General features: G+C 41.1%; 3 protein-coding genes across 8 annotated transcripts in view; 2 read left to right on the top strand and 1 right to left on the bottom strand.

Moving 5' to 3' along the window:
- Positions 1–2,087: 2,087 nt before the first annotated feature.
- Positions 2,088–10,195, top strand: eif4g2a (eukaryotic translation initiation factor 4, gamma 2a). 5 transcript variants are annotated; one of them, XM_034574103.1, is made up of 22 exons: positions 2,088–2,285; positions 3,525–3,553; positions 3,781–3,888; positions 4,039–4,095; positions 4,797–4,922; positions 5,068–5,170; positions 5,256–5,387; positions 5,465–5,531; positions 5,626–5,777; positions 5,892–6,002; positions 6,094–6,276; positions 6,383–6,521; positions 6,616–6,779; positions 6,863–6,970; positions 7,104–7,214; positions 7,295–7,399; positions 7,502–7,717; positions 7,818–8,076; positions 8,192–8,396; positions 8,497–8,705; positions 8,820–8,941; positions 9,079–10,195. In XM_034574103.1, exons 9-22 carry the CDS (start codon positions 5,694–5,696, stop codon positions 9,142–9,144), a joined length of 2,082 nt encoding a protein of 693 aa, XP_034429994.1. In that variant the 5' UTR covers positions 2,088–2,285; positions 3,525–3,553; positions 3,781–3,888; positions 4,039–4,095; positions 4,797–4,922; positions 5,068–5,170; positions 5,256–5,387; positions 5,465–5,531; positions 5,626–5,693; the 3' UTR covers positions 9,145–10,195. The 5 variants fall into 5 exon arrangements, with proteins under 5 accessions (XP_034429994.1, XP_034430014.1, XP_034430006.1 ...); XM_034574123.1 differs by lacking the exon at positions 4,039–4,095; XM_034574095.1 differs by lacking the exon at positions 3,525–3,553 and having other exon boundaries at positions 2,100–2,285.
- Positions 10,196–11,165: 970 nt separating this feature from the next.
- Positions 11,166–19,296, bottom strand: ctr9 (CTR9 homolog, Paf1/RNA polymerase II complex component). The gene is made up of 23 exons (XM_034574075.1): positions 19,115–19,296; positions 17,775–17,873; positions 17,403–17,642; positions 17,197–17,314; positions 17,026–17,115; positions 16,370–16,626; positions 16,164–16,271; positions 15,838–16,074; positions 15,534–15,752; positions 15,123–15,306; positions 14,942–15,030; positions 14,651–14,836; positions 14,061–14,148; positions 13,821–13,969; positions 13,622–13,738; positions 13,385–13,530; positions 13,222–13,293; positions 12,869–13,004; positions 12,595–12,744; positions 12,358–12,500; positions 12,189–12,267; positions 11,985–12,097; positions 11,166–11,898 (listed from the first exon to the last, which is right to left on the bottom strand). Exons 1-23 carry the CDS (start codon positions 19,157–19,159, stop codon positions 11,499–11,501), a joined length of 3,465 nt encoding a protein of 1,154 aa, XP_034429966.1. The 5' UTR covers positions 19,160–19,296; the 3' UTR covers positions 11,166–11,498.
- A 1,009-nt stretch (positions 19,297–20,305) lies between these two features.
- mrvi1 (murine retrovirus integration site 1 homolog) overlaps positions 20,306–24,978 on the top strand; it is a 28,160-nt gene continuing 23,487 nt past the window's right edge. Inside the window, exons 1-13 of one of the 2 annotated variants that reach the window (XM_034579144.1) lie at positions 20,306–20,432; positions 20,627–20,680; positions 20,792–20,857; positions 20,971–21,090; positions 21,183–21,363; positions 22,335–22,393; positions 22,481–22,541; positions 22,640–22,798; positions 23,678–23,795; positions 23,885–23,935; positions 24,402–24,479; positions 24,565–24,621; positions 24,718–24,777. In XM_034579144.1, coding sequence (XP_034435035.1) covers positions 20,839–20,857; positions 20,971–21,090; positions 21,183–21,363; positions 22,335–22,393; positions 22,481–22,541; positions 22,640–22,798; positions 23,678–23,795; positions 23,885–23,935; positions 24,402–24,479; positions 24,565–24,621; positions 24,718–24,777 — 963 coding nt within the window. In that variant the 5' untranslated portion in view covers positions 20,306–20,432; positions 20,627–20,680; positions 20,792–20,838. Of the gene's footprint in view, positions 20,433–20,626; positions 20,681–20,791; positions 20,858–20,970; positions 21,091–21,182; positions 21,364–22,334; positions 22,394–22,480; positions 22,542–22,636; positions 22,799–23,677; positions 23,796–23,884; positions 23,936–24,401; positions 24,480–24,564; positions 24,622–24,717; positions 24,778–24,978 lie in introns of both variants that reach the window. The other variant, XM_034579143.1, reaches the window with a different exon arrangement.

The raw sequence follows: 24,978 nt of genomic DNA, 5'->3' as shown, positions 1-24,978 counted from the left end.
CTGGGTCAATACATTTTACTTGTAGATTTACAATTCAATCAGTTTTGTTCTGTTTTGTTGGGGGTGTCTTAAAAGAAAGAGAAAACAATGGATCGTTTTTATAGGCAGTTTTTAATGGGGAAAATCACAAACAAATAATAAACATAACATTGAGTTGTCACCATTTTAATCAGTTTTATATTTTAGTATCGGCCCCACACTCACATTCTTCTGAGGCTTTGCTAGAAAAAAAGGCACGCAAAGATACATAAGTTAAAGTGAAAGCCCTGCAGAATAAACCACACAAACCCCAAAAAGAGGGCAAGAGGAAAGAAAACAGATGGAAAGTTAGCTATATCAAGTCAAATGTATGTAGTAGTGAGTCAAATTTATACTATATTATAATTTTTACTCACTAAATTTGACTTTAAACATGAAGAACTAATATTATTAAATATCAGCGTCTAAGTTTTATAATATTGGCTTAATGAGTCAAATTTGTATTTTTTAAATTGGCTCCCACTGTTTCCAAATGTAAGAAATGCGATAGTACAGAGTGCCTGACATGAGCATCCCTCTACTGGGTAGTCTGGACATGTACTGATCAAATGTTATATTGGGGGTTTTAGGACTGTTTTGGTCAGACAACAAAAGCAATTTAAATTTAATGTTCACTCAGGTTTCAGGGAGTTTTGATGCACGACTGGAGATGACCCGAGACACATCTAAATGGGCTGTTGCACCACCCCTGACAACAGGATGGAAATGGACACCAAAAGAAGCAACTCAACAGGCAAAAGCGGAACTTTGTGGGCCACGTTCAACAGGGAAGAGAGGTTTGGGCCTAGGTCCTGTGGAACAAGGTTACTTCTTCAGAGTGACGGAAATCGGTAGCCCTGGAACTCCGGTGTCAGGAAGAGGCAGCAAGATGTGCAAAGGCTCAACTCCAGCTACTCTCAGGCACATCCTTACTGGTTTTAAATAAAGTCTCTCTCAAGGTAGGTATACATGAAGACACAACCAGCTACTCAAATACCTTGCAGCAACAATTTAAACAAAGAGAACTGGGCCACAGGATGCTAGGGACAGGCACCCAGATCTGCTCAACCTGTGTTGGGCCTGCCTCAGAAGAGGGTGTCTTGTGATTTAAAGGCCGAAACACCCTATGACACTGAGGTGCACAACTGAAGATATGTCTCTAACATCCGCTGGTGGTCACTAACATCTGCTCACTACAACTGGTGGTAGGCATAAATTAGTGTGGTAGAACATACAAGGGAACATACAGTGTTTAGTTTAAAAAGGCAAAGAGGTAATGATGCCTGATCTACTGAGCAGGGCCACATGGCTTTCATAGTACTGCCATACAAGCCAGTAGCCAGTCAGATTTACCTTTAGCCTCAGAAGTTCGGCCTGTATCATTGATTACAAGGCCAAAACACTTGATGGTGCACAACTGAAGTCATGTCCCTAACATCCGGGTGGTGTCCGCTAACACCTGCTAACATCTCCTGGTAGCTGGTAACTTGATTTATGCAGAAGACCTTTAAACGTACAAGGGACAATAACCATCTTGTCCTATATTCAGAAAAGAAATATGAGTTTTTCATTTTCTGGAGGATATTTTTAGACACTGATCAACTAGAAAATAACTGTGTATGGATGGTTTCAATAGATCGTGCTTTCAGTATTATGTTGCAATAATAGTTCCCTGCCAGAGGTGATTTCAATACTAAAAGAAAAAAATGTGTGATAAAATACAACTTTAAAACAAATGAGCTAAATATAAACTAAAACAATCAAGATCAAAATTTGGGCCAATTTTCTAATCATTGGCCCGATCATGCCCCCGCCCCCCTCCGCGCAGGGCCTCGGAGAAAGTGTTTCCGGCCCTGCGTGCGTCGGAAACCCCAGCGAAGACTTTTAAAAACTGAGGATAAACTCAGATAAACTCAGATAACCTCCGGTTCACGTTCTGTGATCACGCCTCATGTCTGAATTGTGAAATTGTCGGTGCTTATCAATTGTTTTTGCAGCACCGCCGGTCGTGACATCAGTGGGGCGGGATGATGACGTATGAGCCGGGCGCCATACAAAGCACAGCTTCACGTGACGTAGCCGGCCAGTGTCTGTTCTCTCTGGAGCTGCTGCCACATCTGATCCGTCGTGTCGCTGCTCCTTTGAAACAAAAAACCTTTCAGGGTTAAACACGACATTTTCCGCTCTCTCTCTTTCGTACTATCTTTATTTATTTATTTCTCTTGGGTTGCCAAGACAAGAACTAAGCTGACGTCCCCTTTGTAAAGGTGAGTAGCTATTTCCCCTCTTTTTTTTTTCTTTTTTTTCCCCTGTGCCCGGCTAACGTTAGCTAACCGACCTGTCTGCGTGGATTTTCCGTTTAGGTCGATTGTCATGTACCAATCGACGCATCACACATCTGAGATTACGATGTATCGTCGGTTGGTTTTGTTGGTGTAGATAAACTGAACATGTATTTGTTTCCTTTTCGTCGAAACCTTGTGCGGTTTCTGAGAATTGTTTACAGCTCGTTAGCATTAGCTTACCGGTGGCCTACTTCGCAGCCTCATCCAGACGTCGCAGCGAGGACTTCCGGTGTTTGAACAAAGACCTCATAAAATCAGCTGTTTGTTTCCCCCGATATTCCCCAGACTCCTTTTTACATCTGAATCCACATCGATTCGTGCGGATTAAATAAATAAATACGAACATTTATGGTTTTTAAAAAAACGGATTTTCCGGATTTTAAATGACGTTTTTTAACTGTTTTCTAAATTAAATTTATCGTCGAGTGAGATCGAAACCTATGATTTTGCGTAAACAGAAGTGATTGCGGAAGGTTAATTAACTCAAATCGCACATCGGATTATAATGTCCCTGACGTCGGATCTGGATAAATCCAGCGCACATGTAATCCAGGTCCTGTGTCGAAATCTGCTTCTCTCCCTCGGGTTGTTTCCGGAGTTTCCTTTTCGTCGCTGCCCTCAATGACCGGGATTACGTGTAGGTGATATAGTTAATGTTAGGTAAACCAGGTCACCGTGAGGAGGAAGAAGAGGAGGAGGAGGAGTTGTGGTTTATTGCTGAGTTAAAGCAGAGGTTAGGAAACACACGTCGACACAGATCGTCCTCCGCGGTGTGCTAAGCTAACCCAACCCTGTTTCACTTCCACGTGCCGGCCCTCATGCGCTCATCGTTTCCAATCAAATCATTCAAACTGTTAATAAAGATGAAACCATATTAAAACGTATTCGTTATTGTCGAATGTTTGTAATGTGTCTGATGACGATGACATCACGGTATCCACGGGCCTTCACGCCTGCAGAAGCCTCGGTTTCACTGTCTAAATACCTGATTAAAGATGGCTTCACCTCCATCTCATTTTCACATGTCTTTCACGTGTTTTATTCTAAAATCATGCCTTAGTTAATGTTATCACATTTCAGTTTTTTTTTATCTTCCTGTTCCAGGTATCTGTTTCATAACATTCATGTGGACCTTAATTATATTAGTTTTTTTTTTTAAAGGGTCAATCCACCTTTCCATGCATTTGATGGTTAGCAGTTATTGTATGTTCTTAGGAGGAATTGACAATAATTAAATTAAGTCACTTTGTGACTAATTGTAGGCCCTCTTGTCCTTACTGAATTTCACATCTTTATTATTATGTGAGTGACACAGATACTAGGTAACATGTATGTGGAGTTGAGATGTCTTTGGTAGGGTTTAACTACAACTAAGTTAAATGTTTATTAAATTACATTTGTGTGTCTCTCTTTCCAGAACCCCTTTTCCCACCCCCAAAACTAGAAATTTATTCTTTTCAGATATTCTTTGTCAAGCCGCCAAAGTGGAGAGTGTCGTTGCAACAGGGGGTCCTTCTCGTTTCAGGTATTGCACTTAATTAGGCTTGGTGAACTCACTATTTACAGACAGTCCTCTCAAATAGCTCACTTAAAAACTTGGGCTCACATTTTCATATGAGTTAAAACAGTTTTCCTTTCTTTTTCTTTTTATTGATTTATTCTTTTGGTATCGCAGTGTAGGGGGAGAAGGTGGGGGTGCACCTGAGCACTATCCCAAGACTGTCGGCAACAGGTGACTTTCCAAATTTTCCTTTCACTTGGAACACTTGGTCACTAATCTTTGTTAGATATTAAATCCTTAAGCTTGTTCACTGGCCTTCAATTGCCTTCTCACACGTTATTTTATGTCAGCACATCTGGGGAAAGTGGGTCTTTACTGTCTGAACACACTGATATATGACTCCACACTCTGACACGATGCTAGTCATGTTATTAGGCTGAAACCTCATTTGAACAATTAACATTCTACAACTTTATTTTTTAAATTAACCTTCCACTTTGACTGGCTCAGGTGGTATCTGTGTAGCACTGACATAATTGGAACAATAAGCAACTATTTTGACAATCGGTTAAAGTTGCTTCAAAATGGCATGGTAAGCTTCCTCTTATCACTTCTAATACTAAAATGAACATGTTAAATTTTGGGCTGAAAAAAACCTATGTGAAGACATTGACTTGATCACTGGAGATTTGAAACAGAAGAGCAACTGATGTCAGATGCTGGAAATGTGATTAGTGTCTGAAAAACATGCCATTTCTCCCATTGTCACTAACTCAAAAGTTGCTTGATAAAATGTTTTATAATCAGTGAGATTTTAATGACATTGCAGTGTAGCTTATACACCAAAAATCAGGGCTAGATATTTGATGTTTGCTTTTTCCTGATAAATATATTTCTGTTGTAACGTTTGCTTTGTTTTGTGTTCATTATAGCGAGTTCCTGGGGAAAACCTCAGGTTCTAGCGTTCAGAGATGGGTCCCTTCTCGAAACACTAGACGAGAGGTAATCTCCTCAAACAACAAAGGACTAAATGATGTAATCTTTAGGAAAGTGAGAGGGTAAGTTTCCATTTAAATCCATATTTGATACAAATCTTGCACAGTGCAGATTATAATTTCAGGAATGATTGTACCATCTGACAAAAAAATATTTGTCATTTTAAGCATGACATTTTTTAACCACTCTTTTTCCTCTGCATTTTAGCATATTGAATAAGCTGACTCCTGAGAAGTTTGACAAACTATGCCTGGAGCTCCTCAATGTGGGTGTAGATACAAAGTTTGTCTTGAAAGGAATCATCTTGTTGGTGAGTATTTTCTTAAAGCGTGCTCATCTATTAATCCTTTAACCTTTGAAATGAACCTTCAATATGTCATCTTCTCTGCTTTCAGATTGTTGACAAAGCCCTTGAGGAGCCCAAGTACAGCCAGTTATATGCTCAACTATGCCTACGCTTAGCCGAGGATGCACCAAACTTTGAAGAACCAACAACAGAAAATCAAGCAACACAAAAGCAGAATACTGTGAGTGTTTTTAAGAATGGAGTTTATTGGTATGGCAGAGTCTGGACGTGTAAACCTGAACACCTTCTGTTTTACAGACCTTCCGAAGGCTTCTCATCTCCAAGCTTCAAGATGAGTTCGAGAACCGTGCTAGAAATGTCGAAGGTAAGTCAATTGAATTTAATAAATGATGTCAGATTAAAAAATTGCAAACTTGGCCGTGTCTTTAATGGATTGTTCTTTTTTTCTTTTTCTGTAGTCTTTGAAAAACACGATGGCCCACTCACTTCTGAAGAGGAGGAGCAGCGGGCTATTGCAAAGCATAAGATGTTGGGCAACATCAAATTCATCGGTGAACTTGGCAAACTCAACCTTATCCATGAATCGATTCTACACAAGTGCATCAAAACAGTAAGTTCTGTCGAATAACATTTACATGATTTTGTCTGATCATAAACTTATTGGTATTAAGGTGGTGCGGAACAAAAGAGAAAAATTCTTATGAAATGTTCATTTCTCTTCAAGCTTTTGGAAAAGAAGAAGAGAGTCCAGCTTGCTGATATGGGTGAAGATTTGGAATGCCTCTGTCAGATAATGAAAACAGTGGGACCTAAACTTGATCACGACAAGGCTAGGGTGAGCACCTAAAAAGCAAACTGAAAAATAGTTGCCCCTTTTTTTAAAATCCATTTGTTCCCCTAAATAACCCCAAAAAATCTCCTTCCAGTCTTTGATAGATCAGTACTTTAGCCGCATGCGATCCATAACGAACAACAAGGAACTTCCAGCGAGGATTCGTTTCCTGCTGCAGAACATGGTGGAGCTGCGAGCCAATAACTGGGTCCCACGCAAGGCGTATATTGACAACGGACCAAAGACGATCAACCAAGTTCGTCAGGAGGCAGCAAAGGTTAGTCGACTAGGTTTATTTTAGCATAATAGGATTTAGGATCAACACTGAAGTGGTCTCATTTTCTATAGTCTGCACGTACTCATAGGTTCTCTTTTCTTTGTAGGATTTGGGTGTTTTTATTCCACATTCGAATGATGGAATGAGGAATGAGTTCTTCATGGACAACTCTTCCTTTATGCCAAGGATGAGGATGGATAGGGAAACTCTCGGTGGACTGGCTGAAATGTTTGGACAAATACCTGGTATGTCAGTTTATTCCACCTTGAACAACAAGATAAATTCAATTATTGAGGAGTTGGTCCTAACTGTGTTTTCACTTCAAATTGTTTTTGGTAGGAATTACCATTGGGACAGGTCCAGGAGTCATTCAGGACCACTACTCTCCTACCATGGGACGTCACCGCACAAACCCACTTTACAACGGCCACATCGGAAATGGCAATGGTTCACACCAGCCTCAGTTTGAAGCAGGAAACAAACCGTTCATAAAACCTAACCAGGTACATGCCACATTGTCAATGTTAGGTTTTTGTTACACAGTGAATCTACACATTGCTAACGCTCACGTATTGCAATCTCACAGGGGCAGGGTTCACCGGTCTTCAACCACAAGCAGAATCACTCAGGGCAGATGCAGTCTAAGGAAATGTCTTCAAGATTCGGCAAGAAAGGAAAACTCAATGCTGATGAGGTACAAGATTTTCTGTTCCAGCAAAGATTCTTTTTCAATCTTAAGTTGTGGCTTTTCTTTACGTTTGTCTACAGATGTGCAGCAATATTCTAATGTGTCATTGTGATAAACCTTGTTGTCTTCCTCCTTCCAGATCAGTCTGAGGCCGGCACAGTCATTCATCTTGAGCAAAAAACAACCGCCGAAGATGCTGCCACACATGGCCATGATCCCCCAAAGTGCCCAAGGTTCACCACTCGGACAGGTAACATTTTTACTCTATAAACAAATCAGGCACATGAAGGCTCTGGGGAAACATGCACTCATTTGGCTTTCTTTGTGTAGTCTCCACAGCTTGGCTTGAAGACCAATCCACTTCCGATTCAAGAAAAACCCATAAAGTCCATCAAAAAAGCTCCTCCAACAAAGGAAGAGTTGCACAAAATGACGGTACGTGCCTCACAGCTCACTCTCCACTTGCTTCCTGGACAATGAACTGAGCACATTAGTAGTTTCCTAGCACATTAAACTTTATGGTTCCCTTCATTTCAGGAGACACTGATGACTGACTACCTGAACAACAAGAACATCGATGAGGCAGTGAATGCAGTGAGGGAGATGAAAGCTCCCAAGTATTTTTTGTCTGAGATGCTGAATAAAATCGTGGTTCAGTCCCTTGATCGGTCAGATGAGGATAAGGAACAAGCAAGCGCCCTGATTCACGCACTCTGCACAGAGGGCCTCGTCGCTGGTGAAAACCTGATGCAGGTCAGTGTTGGTTGTTTTTAAATCTGACCAATATACACTATTCACTTAATTGCTGTCTGGGTTATTCTGTACTGTAATATATATATATTTTTTTTAACAGGCCATTCTGAGTGTCCTGGACCAGTGCCCCAAGATCGAGGAAGAAGTCCCACTGGTGAAGTCTTACCTGGCCCAGTTTGCAGCGCATGCCATCGTTGCTGATTTGGTCAGCCTTGCAGATTTGGCCCATCACCTGGAGAACGGTGCACATTTCCCCCTTTTCCTGCTCTGTCTGCAGCAGATGGTCAAACTGAGGGACCGTGACTGGCTGACTGACCTGTTCCAGCTGAGCAAAGTCAACATGCAGAAGATGCTACCCGGTGCGTCCAAATATCAGTTAGACTCTTTTGTATTGAGAAATTTAGTTTTAATGATGGATACAGTTATTGATGTGAGTCAACTGATGTTTTATTTATTGTTTTTATGCTCCTGTAGAATGTGACCAAAACAAGGACAGAATGCTGGAGATTCTGGAGGGAAAAGGTCTCAGCTTTTTGTTCCCTCTGATGAAACTGGAAAAGGAGCTGCTGAAACAGATTCAAGTAGATCCCTCCGCACAGTCCATCTACAAGTGGATCAAGGACAACATCTCTGCTAAACTCCACACAGACAAAGGCTTTGTCAACATCCTTATGACCAGGTACAGCAGTATTGAAATCTGTGTTTGCTAGTCTTAACACCAAACAGTACATTTTGCTCCTGGAGTATTGCAGTATATTAATTGTCCTCTTGTCTCCCAGCTTCTTGCAGTACATTGCTTATGAGACCAACCCTGATGACGATGAAGAGCAGCTTGCAGCACCCAGCAAGGAACAGCAGGACGAGGAGAAGCAGCTGCTGCTGTCTTTCAAACCGGTGATGCAAAAGTTCCTGCACGATCACATCGAACTCCAAGTCGGTGCTCTGTACGCCCTGCAGGTCCACTGCAACACCAAAGGGTTCCCCAAAGGTACGTACACTTGTAGTTCACATAGCAGCTAAAGTGGGTTGTTAAATGCAGAGAAGTTCTGCTACCATTGGTGTAGAAGCTTTCACGAGCCTAATGATTCTCTCCTGTTTTTAGGCATGTTGCTGCGCTACTTTGTGAACTTTTATGACATGGAAATAATTGAAGAGGAAGCCTTCCTTTCATGGAAAGAAGACGTCACCCAAGAGTATCCAGGGAAGGGCAAAGCATTATTTCAGGTACATTTCTAATTGTTTTTTAAATTGTGTGTGTGTGTACCTGTACTCGCTGTCGAAAGCTTCTACATAGAAACCATCCGTGTGTTGGTCTCATATAAATAACTTGGCCTAATGGAGATATTGTGTTGCTGTTGCAGGTGAACCAGTGGCTGACCTGGCTGGAAACTGCAGAAGAGGAGGAGTCAGAGGATGAAGATTATTAAGGAACAGGCCAAAGCCATGTGTTATCAGGATGCAATGATTTTCTTTTCTTTTTTTTACTTTTTGTAATAGTTTGTTGTCTCATGTGCTCTTCCCCCTCCCACCCAAACTCCTTCCCCCTCCCACCCAAACTCCTCCCCCCTCCTTTATATTTTTCAACCACTGTTACAGTTCATTACACTATGAAATGCTTTGTCAGATCAAGCCAGCATCACCATCTTTCTCATATTTATGCTTTACATTCTAATTTCTCTTATTTGATGTCCTACAGCTGATGTTTTATACATTTCAATCATCTTGGGTTGGTTTCTTTTACAGTAGGCGGTATTTTGCAGAAAACGTATCGACGCGAAACCTGACCCATTTTATCAGGAGTCACTAAGTGCTGCCGAAACTGTTTACAAAAGAGAAAAGGCTCTAAAGTACTGCAAAGAGACCTTCCTCCGTGTTTTATCAGCATTTGTTAATCAGTTTTTAGACGCACTTCGCTCAACATCTTGAGTCGTTGCAATAGTAAAATACTTTCCCCTGATTTATTCAATCGATCAGAATCCTTTTCCTGTGCTTGAAATCAGACCATTTTGTCTCAAATCAAAATCTTAAGCAGGAAATGATGACCGCAACATCAATGGTCTGTTTTCATTTGCACAGTGATTTCAGTAACCCACATTAAGCTTAACGAATTAAGAGCTTTTTTTATGTATGAAACTTTTGTGCTGTTAGGAATGAATCTGTGTGGCCTTCACTTTTTTAATTTATCAATTAATATGGATATACCTCTAACGTATCTCAGACTATACTTGAACGTCTCCGTTTCCGGACTGAGGCAGCCAAAGCTTAGTTTCCTGTGCTAGATGTTCACCACCACCATGCGTGGAAATTTTAAGTCCGTTTGCCATATTTGTCGAGTTTTTAAATGGTCTTTTTATCTTCACAGAATTACCGAGAATGTACTGTATGTGTAAACTTAAAAGGTTTTGGAGTTCTACCGGGATTTTAAGTGACATGTTTAGTGTACAATTACGGCTCAAGGTTGAAATAAAGTTAACAGTTAATTCTGTTGTCCTGAAGATTTATTTTTTGATTCGGTATGTCTTGAAATGTGGGTTAAATCCTGAGTAATTTACAAACTTAATAGCTGACTACATTAGTTCGTGAAATCTGATAGTTTGGAGTTTAGTTTAGTTCAATACAAGCTTAATGTTTTTTGGGTCAAATGGAGCTCATTGTTCAAATTATATTTATTAGATGGGTCAGGTTAAGTAGGCTTGATTTAAAATGGAAAGAGTATAAACGTAGAATATGGACATGTTAACATTTAAACTGGAAATGTTACATCATGACTTGAAGACACTTGTCTATTTGGAAAGTAAAGGCAGATGTTGGGAGAAAGATGCTTTATTTATCTCAAAAAGCCTCCTGTTTGTCTTTATGAATGAACGGTGGAAAGTACCCAACTTCCATGCTAAACAATTCTAAAAGGAAGCTGATTACACATTTTCCACTACAATGGCGCTCGGAGTGTAACTGCTACGGTTTAATAATCAAGCTGCACTAAATGCCACAGTCGTAGATGTCATTTGCCGAAATGTGCCAATTTTTTTCATCAAGCTTTTTTTTTTTTTAGAAACCCTATCAAATGTTAATGTGTTTTTCATTAGCCCACATCCTACCCTTCCAACAAGTTCCATTACAATCACTTCAGTATTTTTTCCATAATCCCACTAACAACCTGATGAAAGCAGAGATGAATATCCTTCCTGGAGGTAATTATTTGTTTCAGAATAAATGTCAGTGTGGTTTACAAGACAAATGATTGAATTGCTCTGAAAAAGTGGCTCATTATGGTTTGTCTGTTGCTGAAGTGGCTGTTTTATCTCCAGTTTATTCAGAGACATTTCACAAATGTTATGGATGGAAACAGAATGATAATGCAGCAAGCAGAAATCACTTAAGAAGTTGTATTTATCTATTGAGTTGATGCTGGAATGATGCAGAAGAAGAATAACTGCACATGCCACAATTCTTTGTTCTCTTTTTATTTCACATTTTGTTGGTGTATCTTCCCATTTTCAGCCGGTGTCTTGTCTGACTATATGAGATATAAAATAGATGTTTACACCTTTTAGTTGGTTTCAAATAATTTCATTTCTGTTTAACAAAACTCAGAATCTGTGAAAAGACATTTACAGTGGACGTGAGAATTAAATGGCCAAAAGGCCGGGGGGGAAAAACCCTACACTTTTCTAGGCTAATTCCATGAAATACCAACAGAAATCCCTGCTTATAAAAAGAAATAAAAATGCAGATGTGGACAGTTTTACATGGAACAATTCCTGAAGAGGGATTTAAAGATTTAGTCGCTGTCATTGTTGGAGCCTTCAGGTTCGGAGGCGTTGTCAGAGCGACGAGGGGAGCCCTCGTTTCCTGATCCCACCTCAGATCCTCGGTCTGATGCAGCGACGGGTGAACCTGGCCGGGATTCATTATCTGATCCCGACCGACTCCTCTTGCTCTCGTTGTCTGACTGCTCCGAGTCGGACTGGCGCTGCACCCTCCTCTTCTTCACTGGGCGGTCGCTGCCAGAGTCGTCATCCCCCGAGCCCGCAGAGCGCCGAGGGCTGCCAGCCTCGCTGCCGGATTGGTTCCTACCTCCATCCGATTGGTTCCTACCTCCATCCGAGTCACTGTCAGAAGCGATGCGCTTTTTGTGGCCTCCCTCGTCATCAGATCCTGAACCACTGTCTCTTTGTTGTCTGTCAGAGAAAGTGCACCATTCAATTGACAGTTTCCAGCACATGTTTGAGTGTGTGTGTTTGACTCTGAGCACAATGTTTTTTACCTTTCTTCAGCTATTTTCAGTCCATCCTCATCTGAAGATGATTCAGAGGAGGAGATTATGGCCTTAGACTTGATCTTTCCTTTGAGAGACGGTGGCAAACGCTCAGGCTGGCTCTGAAAACCAGAAATAATGGATGTTAGTAAACATGTTTTTAAATTACTTAATATTGATAAAAGAGCATGATAAAGACAGATCAATAAGAACCTTTTCGATCCTCCTGCGTTCTTTGGGTTTACGCTGCTTCTTGGGTCGAGATGCTCCATCCTCATCATCACTAGCAGGTCTGCAACACAAGACAACGTGATCTTAGCATCTACGCTCTTTGCACTGCGGTCAAAATAAACCACATTGTCATTAACTACAGCAGACTCACCTCCTCCTCCTCCTCTTTTTGTCTCCATCCTGACCCTCCTCCTGCTCGCTGCCGCTTCCACCCCTTCTCTTCTTCTTCTTCTTCAGTGGCAGGTCCTCGTCAGAGTCGTCGTTGACAAACTCATCCATGTCACCTTTCTTACGCTGAGAGATAAAAAGAAAACAAGTGTTAAAAAAAGGCGTATTCTGTGTAATTTAAGGGTCTGATGATGAGTTTGCTATCAGTGTTAACACTCACACGTCCACCACCACCTCCCTTCTTCTTTTCTTTGGCCATGTCCTTCGACCCCTCGGCAAAGCTGAGCAGGCCCTTGGTTTTCTCCACGTACAAAGCTCTCTGCTCCAGGAGCTTCTTCTGTTCCTCTACCTCTCTGTTCCGTTTGTCCTCCTAACCAGGTTTGAAAGTGACAAACCAACCAATCAATAAGAAGCATATAACTTTAAAAACATGCTTAACATGAAAGCTACTCATGGTGAGCTATTCTCTTTTTGGATGGCAGCAGAATAAGTACCTGTTCTTTCCTCATCTGCTGGCGCAGATAGTCCCTCTCCTGCTCCTGTTTGGCCCGAAGCTCCTTCTCCTCCTCATCCTGCTTTCTGGCCCTTGCCACGTGGTACTGAGCCTGACTCAGCAGGTCAGAGCACTGCCTACAATCCCACAACACACGTACCCCCAGTGATATTATAACACACACTTAATGAACAAAGCTCCAGCACAAGCCCCATGTAAAACACTATAATCTAAACGTAGAAATAGGTGAAGATATTGATTAACTATCACTATCTGCTGATGTTTACGTTTAAATTCTAATAGCATTGAAAGCACAGAAAAACCTCAAGTGTGTGATGATAAATGTATACTGACCTAGCCTCAGACGCAGCGAGGGCGAGGTCAAACCTCATCTTATCTCCGGCTTTGCTGAGGTAGCTGAAATACCTGTGTGAGGAGGAAGAGGAGGAGGATAAAGGAGATTGAGCAGAGAACCACCAGGAGCATCAGTAATCTCAATCAGGTCTAATGTCAGTACCTGTGAGCCAGCTCGAGCTCTTTGACAGCGCTGAGCACAGCCTTCAGGTTGCTCTTCTCATCTTTCAGCACCAGAGTGGCCAGTCTCTGAAGCACCAGGGCCACATTGAACATCAGCACCGTGTCGCTGGGCGCCACGTGACGGGCCTGGTTGGAAACGCGTCAAAAAAGACCACATTAGACTCTCCTCACACTGTAGAATAAAATCAAATTATTAAATTTTCTTCCTTCATGTTACCTTCAGTAGCATCTGCTTGCACTCGTGGAGTTTTCCACATTTGAAGAGCGCCCTTGCCAGGTACAGCAGCACCTCAGTGTTCTGATACTTGTAAAATTTCTTCAGGCAGTTCTCATACTGTGGAGAAGATCAAAGTACTTCACTGTACAAACACAGAAGACAGGCACTTCCAAGAGGTTGTCACAAATGAGGCCCTTACCATCTGCACAGCGCTGATGTACTGCTTCTGTTCGACATAGATGTGAGCCAGGTTCAGCCAAACGTCGCTGATGTCTGCTGTGGCCTCTCTCACCTGAGCAAACACATCACGAGCCTCTCGGAAGAAGCCCTTGTGAGCAAGAACAGCACCTGGATAAAACAATTATATGGTTAATGTGTCTGACGTAGACAGTTTGATGAACACACCAGATATTAAAAGAAGTTATAGAGCGGTGCAGACCAATGCCATTGGCAGCATACAGGTTCTTGGCATCGTTTCGCAGGACTTGTTTGTAAATCGCCAGAGCTCGATCCTGGTGTCTCTTTTCCTGTCAGGACAAAAACACAGATGCTCCATTTAAGGATCTACTGTTTCCTTCACACACGCTGTGTTTTATCACTGAGACTAAAGCAGAGAGCACCTTTATCAACAACATAAATTCATTACATAGCAGAGAAAGCAAACAGTGGTGCTACATGTCACAGTAAGGACTCAGCCAGTGATTTAAAGATTGAGGCAACTTGTGACAGTCATCTATTAACTACATTGACAATACAAGATGAGATGTGTCAGGTTGATCCCACCACACGCTCTCTTTGTTGTCACAATGTCCGCTGAAAAATACAAAACACCATCCATCTTTATATAAAACCTATGATTTAAGTACAAGTCACAGTCAGGTGCCGATGTATGGATAATCACCACCTTGAAAATCCATTTTACTTAACAGAACAAATATTCTCCAACAGCATTCAACAAAGTGTACACATGTTTAACTGCACTGTCGGTCATTTCTCTCTTTCAATTTGCTTCAAAAAATCTGTCTGCACCTTTTCACGGTCTCTGGTCGGCTGGTGCAGCGTCTGCAGCCACACGTTGCCCAGAGCCAGCATGGAGTAGGTGTCATTCTGTGTGGACGGCTGCTTCAGGATACGCTCAAACTTCTTCTGGCCCGGTCCCCACTCCTGTTTGGCCAAGTGAAGGTTTCCTATCAGGGACCAAGCGTCCGGGTGATCCTGCACCAAACACAGCCGACATCAGATAATGAGACTTTATCTACGGATGTTACAATATTCACACACCTGCATTGGAAAACCAAGAAAGAGCAGAAGAAGAAGTACCTGATTAATTTGCAGGGCTTCTTTGAACCAGTCAGAAGCTTCGTAAAAGTTTCCTTTGTCACGAGCCATCGCTCCAAGACGCAAGTAACCTACAAACCACAAGATTTAAATGATATTCTAGAACACCAGCCTTTAGTCTTCATGGTCTCACACTTTATACTCCATTGTTTGTCATGCTTACAGTCCACATAGTTAGGATGCTCCCTGAGGATGTTTTTGTAGAGTTTCTCAGCTTCGTGGAATTCACACATAGCCTCATACAGACGGGCCAGATTGTAGGAGGTGGTGACAGAAATGGCGTTGTAGTAATGCTCGTCATGCTCTCCCTCAGCTTTGGCCCGTTCCAGAGATGCCAGGAAATATTTCTGTAGGAGAGAAGACATAAGCCCCAACCTTGAAATGCCACTGGTATTGATGCTATCTATACAGCCTTCTAGATGCTTCATGATAATTGAATATCACAGTGAAGAAAACATGTTATTGGACTTTCTATTCAATCAACTTCCACTGTTTTCAATGTGATATCAGTTGCTGAATCATCTAGTAAATGTGGCTATTTTATGACATCAGGTTTTTGTATGTTGTTAGCTACCTTGGCCTCTCCCAGGTTGCCCAGTCGGAAGTGAAGAGCTCCCAGGTTGTTGAGGATCTCAGGAGGAACATCGGCCTGCACCTTCTCCTGCAGGATGCGTGTGGCTGTGCCATAAGCGGACAGCGCCCCCTGGATGTCGGTCTGCTCCAGGATCTGCGCTAGCTCGATCCACGCCTCCACATCATCTGGGTACTGCTCTGTTACCTTCTTCAAGTGACCCTAGAGCAAGAAAACAGCGACATCCATGTAAAAACGGTCCCTAAAATGACATTCACAAAGACATGTGGCAAAAGAGGATACGTACTTTGGCGATGTCTCTCTTTTCCTGATCGTCAGATGTTGCATAGAGAGACCCCAGGATTTTCATAGTTTCATAGTTGTTGGGGTAGGCCTTCAAAACCTTTTCAAAGCACTGTGCTGCATTTTCTTTGTCTCTTCGGTACACGTACATCTGTCCCAGCCCGAAAAAGGGCAACACAAAGGTGGACGAGGCAAACTGAGTGGCCTGGTAGTAATACTGAAACGCTTGGTCGTAATCCTCCTGAAGAAAAAAGCAGAGATATGAGAAATGTTAAGTATTGACATAGTAAATTATCGTTGTGCTGGTAAAAGCGTTGGTCTGAATCTTACCTGCACGTGAAACGAGCGAGCTAACTGGTAGCAGCTCTCAGCCTGCATGGCTTCAACTTCTGTGTTGTGGAAAGCATGGAGGGCCAGATGCTGCACTTTACTGTAGTCCTGAAAGGAAGATCAAACAACACAGGCGTGAACATGAGTTAAAAGTCAATGGCTTAAATTAGATCGGATTTCAAATGGCAATAGGCCATAGTGATTACCTTTTTGAAGAAGAAGTGGTTAGCGAGGTGGTTGAGCACCATGGGGTTGCTGGGGTCGATGGTGTACGCTCGCGACAGGAGCTGCACGCCGTTCTTGATGGAGTCGGCCTCCTTGCTGTTGAGCTCTAACACCGCCAAACCAACAAGAGCTCCCACGCACTTTGAATTGAGCTCCAAGGCTCGACCGAAAGCCAAACGAGCCTTCTCCAGTTTGCTGAGCTTGACGAAACAGTGACCCATCCCCAGCCTCACCTCCGCTGGTTGGACAGAAGAGATAAATGATACATGAAGAATCATCTGCAACGCATCACTTTGTATGAGAAATACACGATCACCTACAACAGGTGGGTCTGCATCAACACATATTAAAAAAAAAGAGAAAGAAATACAGTCCAGAAATGTTTAGTGTATATCTGAATCAATTAATCTGTTAGCTGACAGAGAGAAAATCAATCCACATGAATTTACCATTAAGTCATTTACCAAAAAAAAAAGCCAAACATTGCAAATGGCCAGGAGATGCCCTATTGTAATGTTTTTTTGCAAGAGCTCTTTTTAAACCAACTTTGTCAAAAATATTCATGTTACCAGATTTTTTTACTTCCACATATTACATAAAAGAAAGCAGCAGAATTGTTGTCATGTGACTTGTTTACCTGGGCAGCCGGGGTTTGTACGTAGAGCCTTTTTGTAGTAGGCCAGCGCTCCCCTGTAATCCTTTTTATTGAAGGAGATACAAGCCTTACCTGTTGAACAACAATGGTGTGATTATTTCAGTCAATCACAGAGGTCGAGATCAATCTCTGTCTCTTTTATATTGAACTTGCCGAGCAAAGCAGGGATGTTGTTGGTGGACTGATTGAGGACAAAGTGGAACTGGGCATCGGCCTGGTCCATCTTGTCTCCTTCCAGCAGGCAGAAACAGGCTCTTCCCAGCAAATGGTTCTGGTTGACACAAGAGTGAGTTACTTAAAATGTACGAATACTGGATCCATAGCTGATTATCAGCTGCTCTGACTTGGATTTTGCTTACCTGATCATACATGATGATCTTGTCTGCCATAGTGTACAGCAGCGTGGCCTGCGTGATGAGCTCTTTCTTGGCATCTTTGTTTTTCTCTTTACGTGCTTGCTGGACATAGTAAGCTGCCAATGTGTCCAGACAGGTCATCTGGTCTTTCTCATGGTCTCTGTAGTCGAGGTTTCCATCGATACGAGCCGCCTCTAAAAGCTTGACAAAATCTTCTGTTTTGCCCTGCTTGTAGTACTCCAGCTGAAAGAGGACATATGGGCAGATTTCAACATTGCTCTACTTAGATCGTGTCTGATGTTTGAATTTATGATGCTATTAGTGTACATTACAATAATAATATAACAGCAGTCTGAGATAGCTGCACTGACTCACCGCCAAAGCGATCCATATGTGAAGCTGCGTGTGCTCCTGCTTCAGGATGCTGATGACCTCATCTCCTTCGGGCAGCTGGTCGAAGTCAAGCTCGATAACCTGCGAGGAGCAGTTTATTAAGTTAAGTTATAAAGCTTCAACGTCTGACAAAACACATGTATCATTAAGTGTAACGAATGAGGGACAAGAAACACAATGATGCATGTGAGATTCTATCAAATCCGATTTAAACAGCAAACATTTAAACTGTTTGACTGTCCTTTTAACATCTCCAGGGTTTATTACACCAGAGAAGGTGATGTTGCAAAACAATGCACAACAACATTTTATGGCATTATTGGATTCCTAGGTTACTTTTCACTCAACATGATAAAACACCATGTTTGGTAAATTACTTACTTCACTAAATTAACCAAAACTAACAATCCTTTCCAGGTAATTGATGCATTGTTTAAATGTATTTTACAGAAAACACACAATATCACACTTAGCTGAAACTAATACAACAGTCCTGTGTAACAGTGTTATATATTGTATGTGTTTTAGAGGTTTTCACTCAACTTTTCCAGGGGCCATAAATGCTACTAAATTATTCTGTGTTGTTCTGAGAGATTTTTCTAATATTCTGCCCACAAAGCTAAATCCATACAGGTGAAGTTCATTTCATAAACATTTCTCATTATAAAGCAATACAACGTTTAGGCACTTATAGATATTCAGATTTGTATCCATTGTGTGCTAAAATCAATGAGGCTGATCCAAAGTTTGTTTTGCAGCATAACAACGACCCCAAACGTAGTGAGAGTGATCTTCAGTGACACATGTGGTTGTTAATGTAAATGGTGGTCCCACCAAAGACTGATGTGATTACTGCACTTTGACAGAAGTTAATTGATCGATAATTGGATCATTTTAAAAGGATCCTGGCTTTATTTTGAATATCTGAAACTTTTGCACAAAGCTGAATTTACCGTGACAAAGAATCACCGTCAGAATGAATCAACAGCTGGATGTTTCTGCAATGTAAATGTCTTTTAAAACTTCAATAAACCTGTAACAACGCTGCTGTAACTTACTACACCACAGCTGAGACATGTTGTTGAATTAAACCGGATATAAGGCTTAACTCTGCACGGGAAACGACAGAAAAACAAGTCGCACGTTTGTAAACAGATCAAATGTTTTATAATGGGAGTGAATCTGTCCTTTCTGCTGTTTACGTTTCATCACACGCTGAGAGCCACAGTTCATTAGCTCATTGTGGCTAGCGTTAGCATTGACGGCTAGCAGCGTTAGCACGGCGAGCTTCGCCTCAAACAACAAGTCAAGCGGAGTTTTACCTCGTCCGTGTCCCGTAAAGGGATCTCGATGGAGCCGCGAGACATCCTGACGGTCCGCGAATCCCCCTGGACTTCGATTTACTTCAGGAAATAACACTCTTCTGTCCGATTTGTGATGGCAGCTACTTCATGCTTCCGATGGGAAACAAATAAAGGGAGAGTGCAACCGAAATTGTGTCCGGACAGAATAATGGACATTGTGAGGATGTGGTTCCTGCAGGCGATGAAGACTCGACGCTGGTTGTACACAGCAGTATTAGTACTTTTAAGTAAGTATCAGTTGAAAGTAAAGGTTTGAAATTCACTCGAGTATCCCCACTAACTGTGTATCCTTACACATGAGCCTTTACTATTAACTTATAAATGTGCAGTAATTTAGGCCAACAAGCAGCACTGTTGTAGTTGGTTGAGGTGCAGGTACATTTCTCCAAGGCCTGTTTTAATAAGACTGAAACTCATGATCATTTTCCATATGGAACATTTTCCTTATTGTTTTCTAAACATGTAAAAGTTCTGAGAATAGTGAGAGATGCTACAGCAAAAGCAACAAATCCTCAAATTTGATGAAACATCAGTTAAACGATAGACAATAGCAAATAGATTTTCAGTCATTCTACAAAACAATGTTTCGACTGATCGCCTCAGCTGCACTTGTCTTATTGTTTGGTAGTTCAATAAACCACATCAATTTAAGTTCTGTAAGTTCTTATTGTGTAAAGATTTGCACTTAAGTGCATTAATGACAACACTAACATCAGAACTTTTACATGAAAAGGTCTCCATTGCATCTGCAGAAACCTTTTTTGTGGTTTGGTAATATAAACATCATGATATTCAGTACCAATTTGCTTCCAAATAAAACTATATGTGTAACTGTTGAAAGAACCATCATTTTCAGTAGCATATTATATATATTTTTTGAACAAATTGATAAATATTTTATTTTATTTCCCCTTGCACATACTGCCTGGCAAAGGAGATTTACAAAAAAATGCTCAGCAGACGGAGCATTTCATATGTTAAACCAGTGAATTTCAATTGAAATCCATGTAGTGCATCATTGTCACAGACCTCTGCAGGGCAGCATTTTTAGGTGGGTTGAGGTGGGGAATGATGGGGGGGGGGGGGGCTGCAGGATGTCAGCTGGTTTTGATGTGAAGCAGAAGAAAAAACACACAAGAGCATCTTGAGGACTTGTTTCAACATCGCAGTGAATCAGAGGAGGACAAGAAAAACTACACTAATGAAAATGAAGATCCTCCTTTAACATTTGACAATATTGTTGTTGTTTTTCAGAAGAACTATCCGGAACTGAGAAGTAAGAATTCATTTTAATGACTTGTTTCTCCTTAAAGAAATAACTGAAGATGGAACACTGTTGTCATTGTATGTTAAACCCATTACATGTGATTTTTGAGTAGTTGAGATCTAGTTTAGTTGTGTTTTATAATTTTAACATTGTGTTGTCATCAGGTCCGTCAGAGTCAATTAATGTCACATTGTCCTCCTCAGTGTGAGATGACAGTAAGAAGATGTTGTCCTCTGAGTAGATCCCACTGCGTACATGTAAGCACGAGCCACTTATATCAGAGACGTCTCACTGCACATTTCAAACATTTTAATATGTATCTGTGTTTCTAGAGGTAAAGACGTATTTGATGTTTGTTAAATAATCAGGTGACGTAGGAACGTGTCCGTCCAGAGACTCAGGAGAAACAGGGACAATGTCAGACAACAACGATGGTACATGCTGGAGTTACCTTGCTCCAATACAAACACTACATGCTGCATATGAACCTTTACATGTTTTCTTCCTGTGTGTGAATTTAAATTAAACATTCTCTCTACATGTGAAGTGTGGGAGTCCCCCGGCAGTGGGACGAGGGACATGCTTGAGGACAAAAAAGACACGGGTGGATTCTCTGAGCAGGAACTCCTTGACATCATGTATAACACATGCAGCACCTCCAACTCAGGTACACATGCTCATGCCGTGCTCAACAGAAACAAATGAAAACAATCACATGTGAAGTTGAATCATGTATTCCTGCTTCTCTCTGGCCCTCAGGAGAGGTGTTGGCCTCCACCATCATTCAGTACCTGCAGAACATGACAGCTCAGAGTACGGAGCAGGACAGACTGTCTGCTCTGCAGCGGCTGCTCGACCCGGAGAGTCAGGACCCACTTGTGACTAGAGAGACGTTCCACACCACCATGAGGGAGTGGATCGCCCAGTGCAGCCAGGACAGGTGAGAGTAAAACTCCTGGTCGCCATCATTCTGGATGTAAAGACACGTTTAAGCATCAAAACCAGAACTTTGTTTTGATTTAGCCATGATCATTCTAAATCCAGATATCCACACATTTGCAGTATCACATTTCCATTATTCCATTATTCCATTAATTATAACGCAGCCAAACAATACATCACTTAACATAAAAACAATCTGGAGAATAATAAACCTGGTGCACCATTAAGGAGACTGGAATCTGAATATCAATCATTGGAGCCCAGTGGCTCCTTCAGATGTTGATATTATTCATTTAGGATAAAGTAGAATAATTGAATAAGTTACAAAAGGAAAATAGAGCAAACAATAAAAGCCTGGAGAATATACAAAGAAATGAACATAAAAGTCAAGGAGAAATATGTATGCAGACAGTTTGCTGCACAGTAGTTTAAACTGATTATTTTCAAATTGATCAAACTTCCAATTAAGTTAATCACTATATGAGACTGAAGCTCATTAAATAAAGGTGTTTTAAGGCACTTGAACTTCATTTGATGATACTTTACACTTTTACTCCACTACATTTACTAAGTTTCGAGCTGATTTTCAAATTGAGATTTTCAGTATATTAAATTGTTAAAATCATATTAACTTGGCTTTGACAACATTAAATGATGCTTCAATGCAAATGCTTTGTTAAAAACCTTCCAATAATATATGCATCGGGAATACAGGACTTTTACTGATACTGGATAACAGGGTTATAACTTGTGGATGGTCGAAGCATTTTGTTCGTTCTCTTTGTACTAAAGCAGGAGATCTCACTGCTTATTTCAACACATCTTTTTTCAGGCAGCAATAATAGTGTGAATGTGGATTGAATGTTGAAATGAAAGGAGAGAAAATATCTGGAAAAAACTCCTCCTTTCATGAATGTAAATATGAAACGAGCTGTGGGATCTAACTCGCTGACCTCTCCCGTGTTTCAGCACTGATGTAGATGGCGGTCATGTATCTCGACCAGACTCCTCTAAAGCGCCTGTAAACGGTAGGATGTCACTGTTTTGTTCAGACTTCTCAGAAACATCTGAATCACATTTGTTTTTTCAAATCACTGAACCTGATTTTCTTGCAGCTCTGGATTTCCCATGCCCTCAAAGCAAAGCAGCCTCGTCAGAGAACCACCAATGTTCCTGGTTCGTGGTTTCACTCCTTTAATCAGAGCATGTGTTTACCCTCTGTAATCAACGTGTTGTCATTCCTCACCGCAAACCTGTTTGTTTTGCTGTAGCAGTGATGGAAAAGACCTGTTGGGCGCCGTGGCCGAACTGAAGAACGCTCACCACAAACTGAGCGAGCAGAACAGCGGCCTGCTGAGGACGGTGGCTCAGTGTGAAGACGTCAACCTGCAGCTCACTCTGGAGATCTCCGAGCTGCGAGCCAAGCTGAGCAGGTGACGGATTAACCCCAGTCATTCTATCATTATCTCATTTTTATTTTATTTTATTTCCTTTATCACTTTAGTGTTACGAAATAATCACCAAGAGGAGCTGGAGGAACAAAAATCTTAGATCCCACTCACTCAATAGGTGACATATTCAGGTGGATGTACAAGTGACACATCCCTGTCATGTCACCTAACAGGCATATTTTCTTTTAGCTGCTAGTACTCAACAGTCAACAAGAGATTTATCAGAGGCAGAAGTGTGGATTTTAAAAAGTTATAATTTCTAAAACAATTGATAGCTCAAGTAAAGATTGACTGTGAAAATGATGTTTAAGTCTGAGCAAGAAAAAGATAATTTTTTATACAAGTGTGTCCCCAGAGTTTTACCCCTCACATTTAGCTAAGTGTAAAATCAATAATATCAGAATGCACTGAGGATCGGACTCACTCTTCACTAAGTGGGCCCCATCTTTTTGTTTCTGACTTTTTAAACATACACAGTGAAGGTGTTACTTCTCCTGTTCATACATGTGTTTTATATACATAGTCCCAGGATTTTCTGAAAATAAATATGAGTCACGTAATTCTGATGTTACTTGGTTTATTTTCATTATTTTCTATTTGTTCATTTGTAACATTCATTCATGTTTCGAGTCATGCATCCGTCCAAACAATATTTGCTAATGAGACCAGAAGATAATGACATGGTAGAGAAAGTCTACATTATAAAGAAAACTGAACTACTTTAGTTAAGGTTAAAGTTTCACTATTTCTTTTCCATTAGTTCGTATTCAAATAAAACCAGAATAATATCTCTGCTCTAAACATTTTGAATTAGAGTAGAGGTTCATCCTGCTGAATAAGTGATTTCTTTTGTGTGTGCAGTGCTCAGCGGTCAACAGTGAGAGTCAGATCCCTGACAGAAGAACTGGAGGAGACCCGTCGTGTGTTTAAAGAGACTCAGGAGAGAGTCGCTCGCTCTCAGACCAGCTGCACCAAACTGGTACATCTTACACTGAGTGATCTCTGGATGAAGCTTTAAAGTACAATGATATTCTTTATTGTGACTGTTTATACTTAATTCTTCTTCAGAGCAATGAAGTTGAATGTCTGAAGGTTCACATCATGAGGCTTGAAGACAAGGTAATGTTGATCTTAAAGGCTCGGTGTAGAATTTTGTGACATCTAGTGGTGAAGTTGCATATTGCAGCTGAATGACCCTCACCTCACCCTCCCCTTCCAAACATGAGAGAGAACCTGTGGCAGCCTTCAGTTGTCATAAAAACTCAAAAGGTGTTTAGTTTGTCCAGTCTGGGCTACTGTAACAAACATGGAGGCCTCCGTAGAGAGGACCCACTCCCGCTGTAAATATAAAGTATTTAAATATAAAGGGCCCATTCAAGGGTAAAGGAAACAACAATTCATATACTTTAGGTGATTACACACTAGTGAAAACATCACTGGGATTATTTTACATTCAATTTCTGCCAATAGATACCTTTCTCCTCAATCTTACACACTGATCCTTTAAATCTAAATCCACATACAGGTTTTCTTTAGAAAACTAATGTTCATTTCATGCAGCAGAAATCTCCTTGTGTCCACACAGAATGAAAAACTCACCTTTGAAAGGACGTGTTGTGAAGAGAGCATCAACAAACTGAGGAAGGTCAACGCTGAGCTGAGGGTAGAAACACACCAGTGAAACTCTCATCATGTGTTTGTCTCCATGACGACTTTCCACTGAGCTTTAAACATATAAATGTTCACAGGCCGAATTTGAGGAGACCCTGGTTATGTTGACGCTGAGGGACAGAGAAATCACAAAGGTTGGTCCATCACAGCAATGAAGAAAACTGTCATGTTTATGTTTTGATTTAGATTTTGTTTTTTTTCTAACTTTATTTCCAAATGTGACTGTGTAGAAAGACATTCTGATGGATAAGATGAAGAACTCTCACCTGGAGAATCACAACAGGATCATGGTTCGTGTGACACTGTCATGAAACAAATAAAACATGCATATTAACTTGAGAGAGTTTTGCTTAGATTTTATCATTGTTTGACATTTTATGTTGAAGCTAGAATGGTCACATTGCATCAATTTGAATCACAAGAAGAAACCAAATGTAACTGTAATGTGTTTAGCTTAAGCTAAACAATGGATCGCTCTGTAAATGTCAATG

This window comes from Hippoglossus hippoglossus, chromosome 3 (genome assembly GCF_009819705.1).
Source record: "Hippoglossus hippoglossus isolate fHipHip1 chromosome 3, fHipHip1.pri, whole genome shotgun sequence".
In the NCBI taxonomy this organism is placed as follows: Eukaryota; Metazoa; Chordata; class Actinopteri; order Pleuronectiformes; family Pleuronectidae; genus Hippoglossus; species Hippoglossus hippoglossus.
The sequence above is the reverse complement of the archived record's forward strand: the minus strand, read 5'-3'. Positions and strand labels throughout refer to the sequence as shown.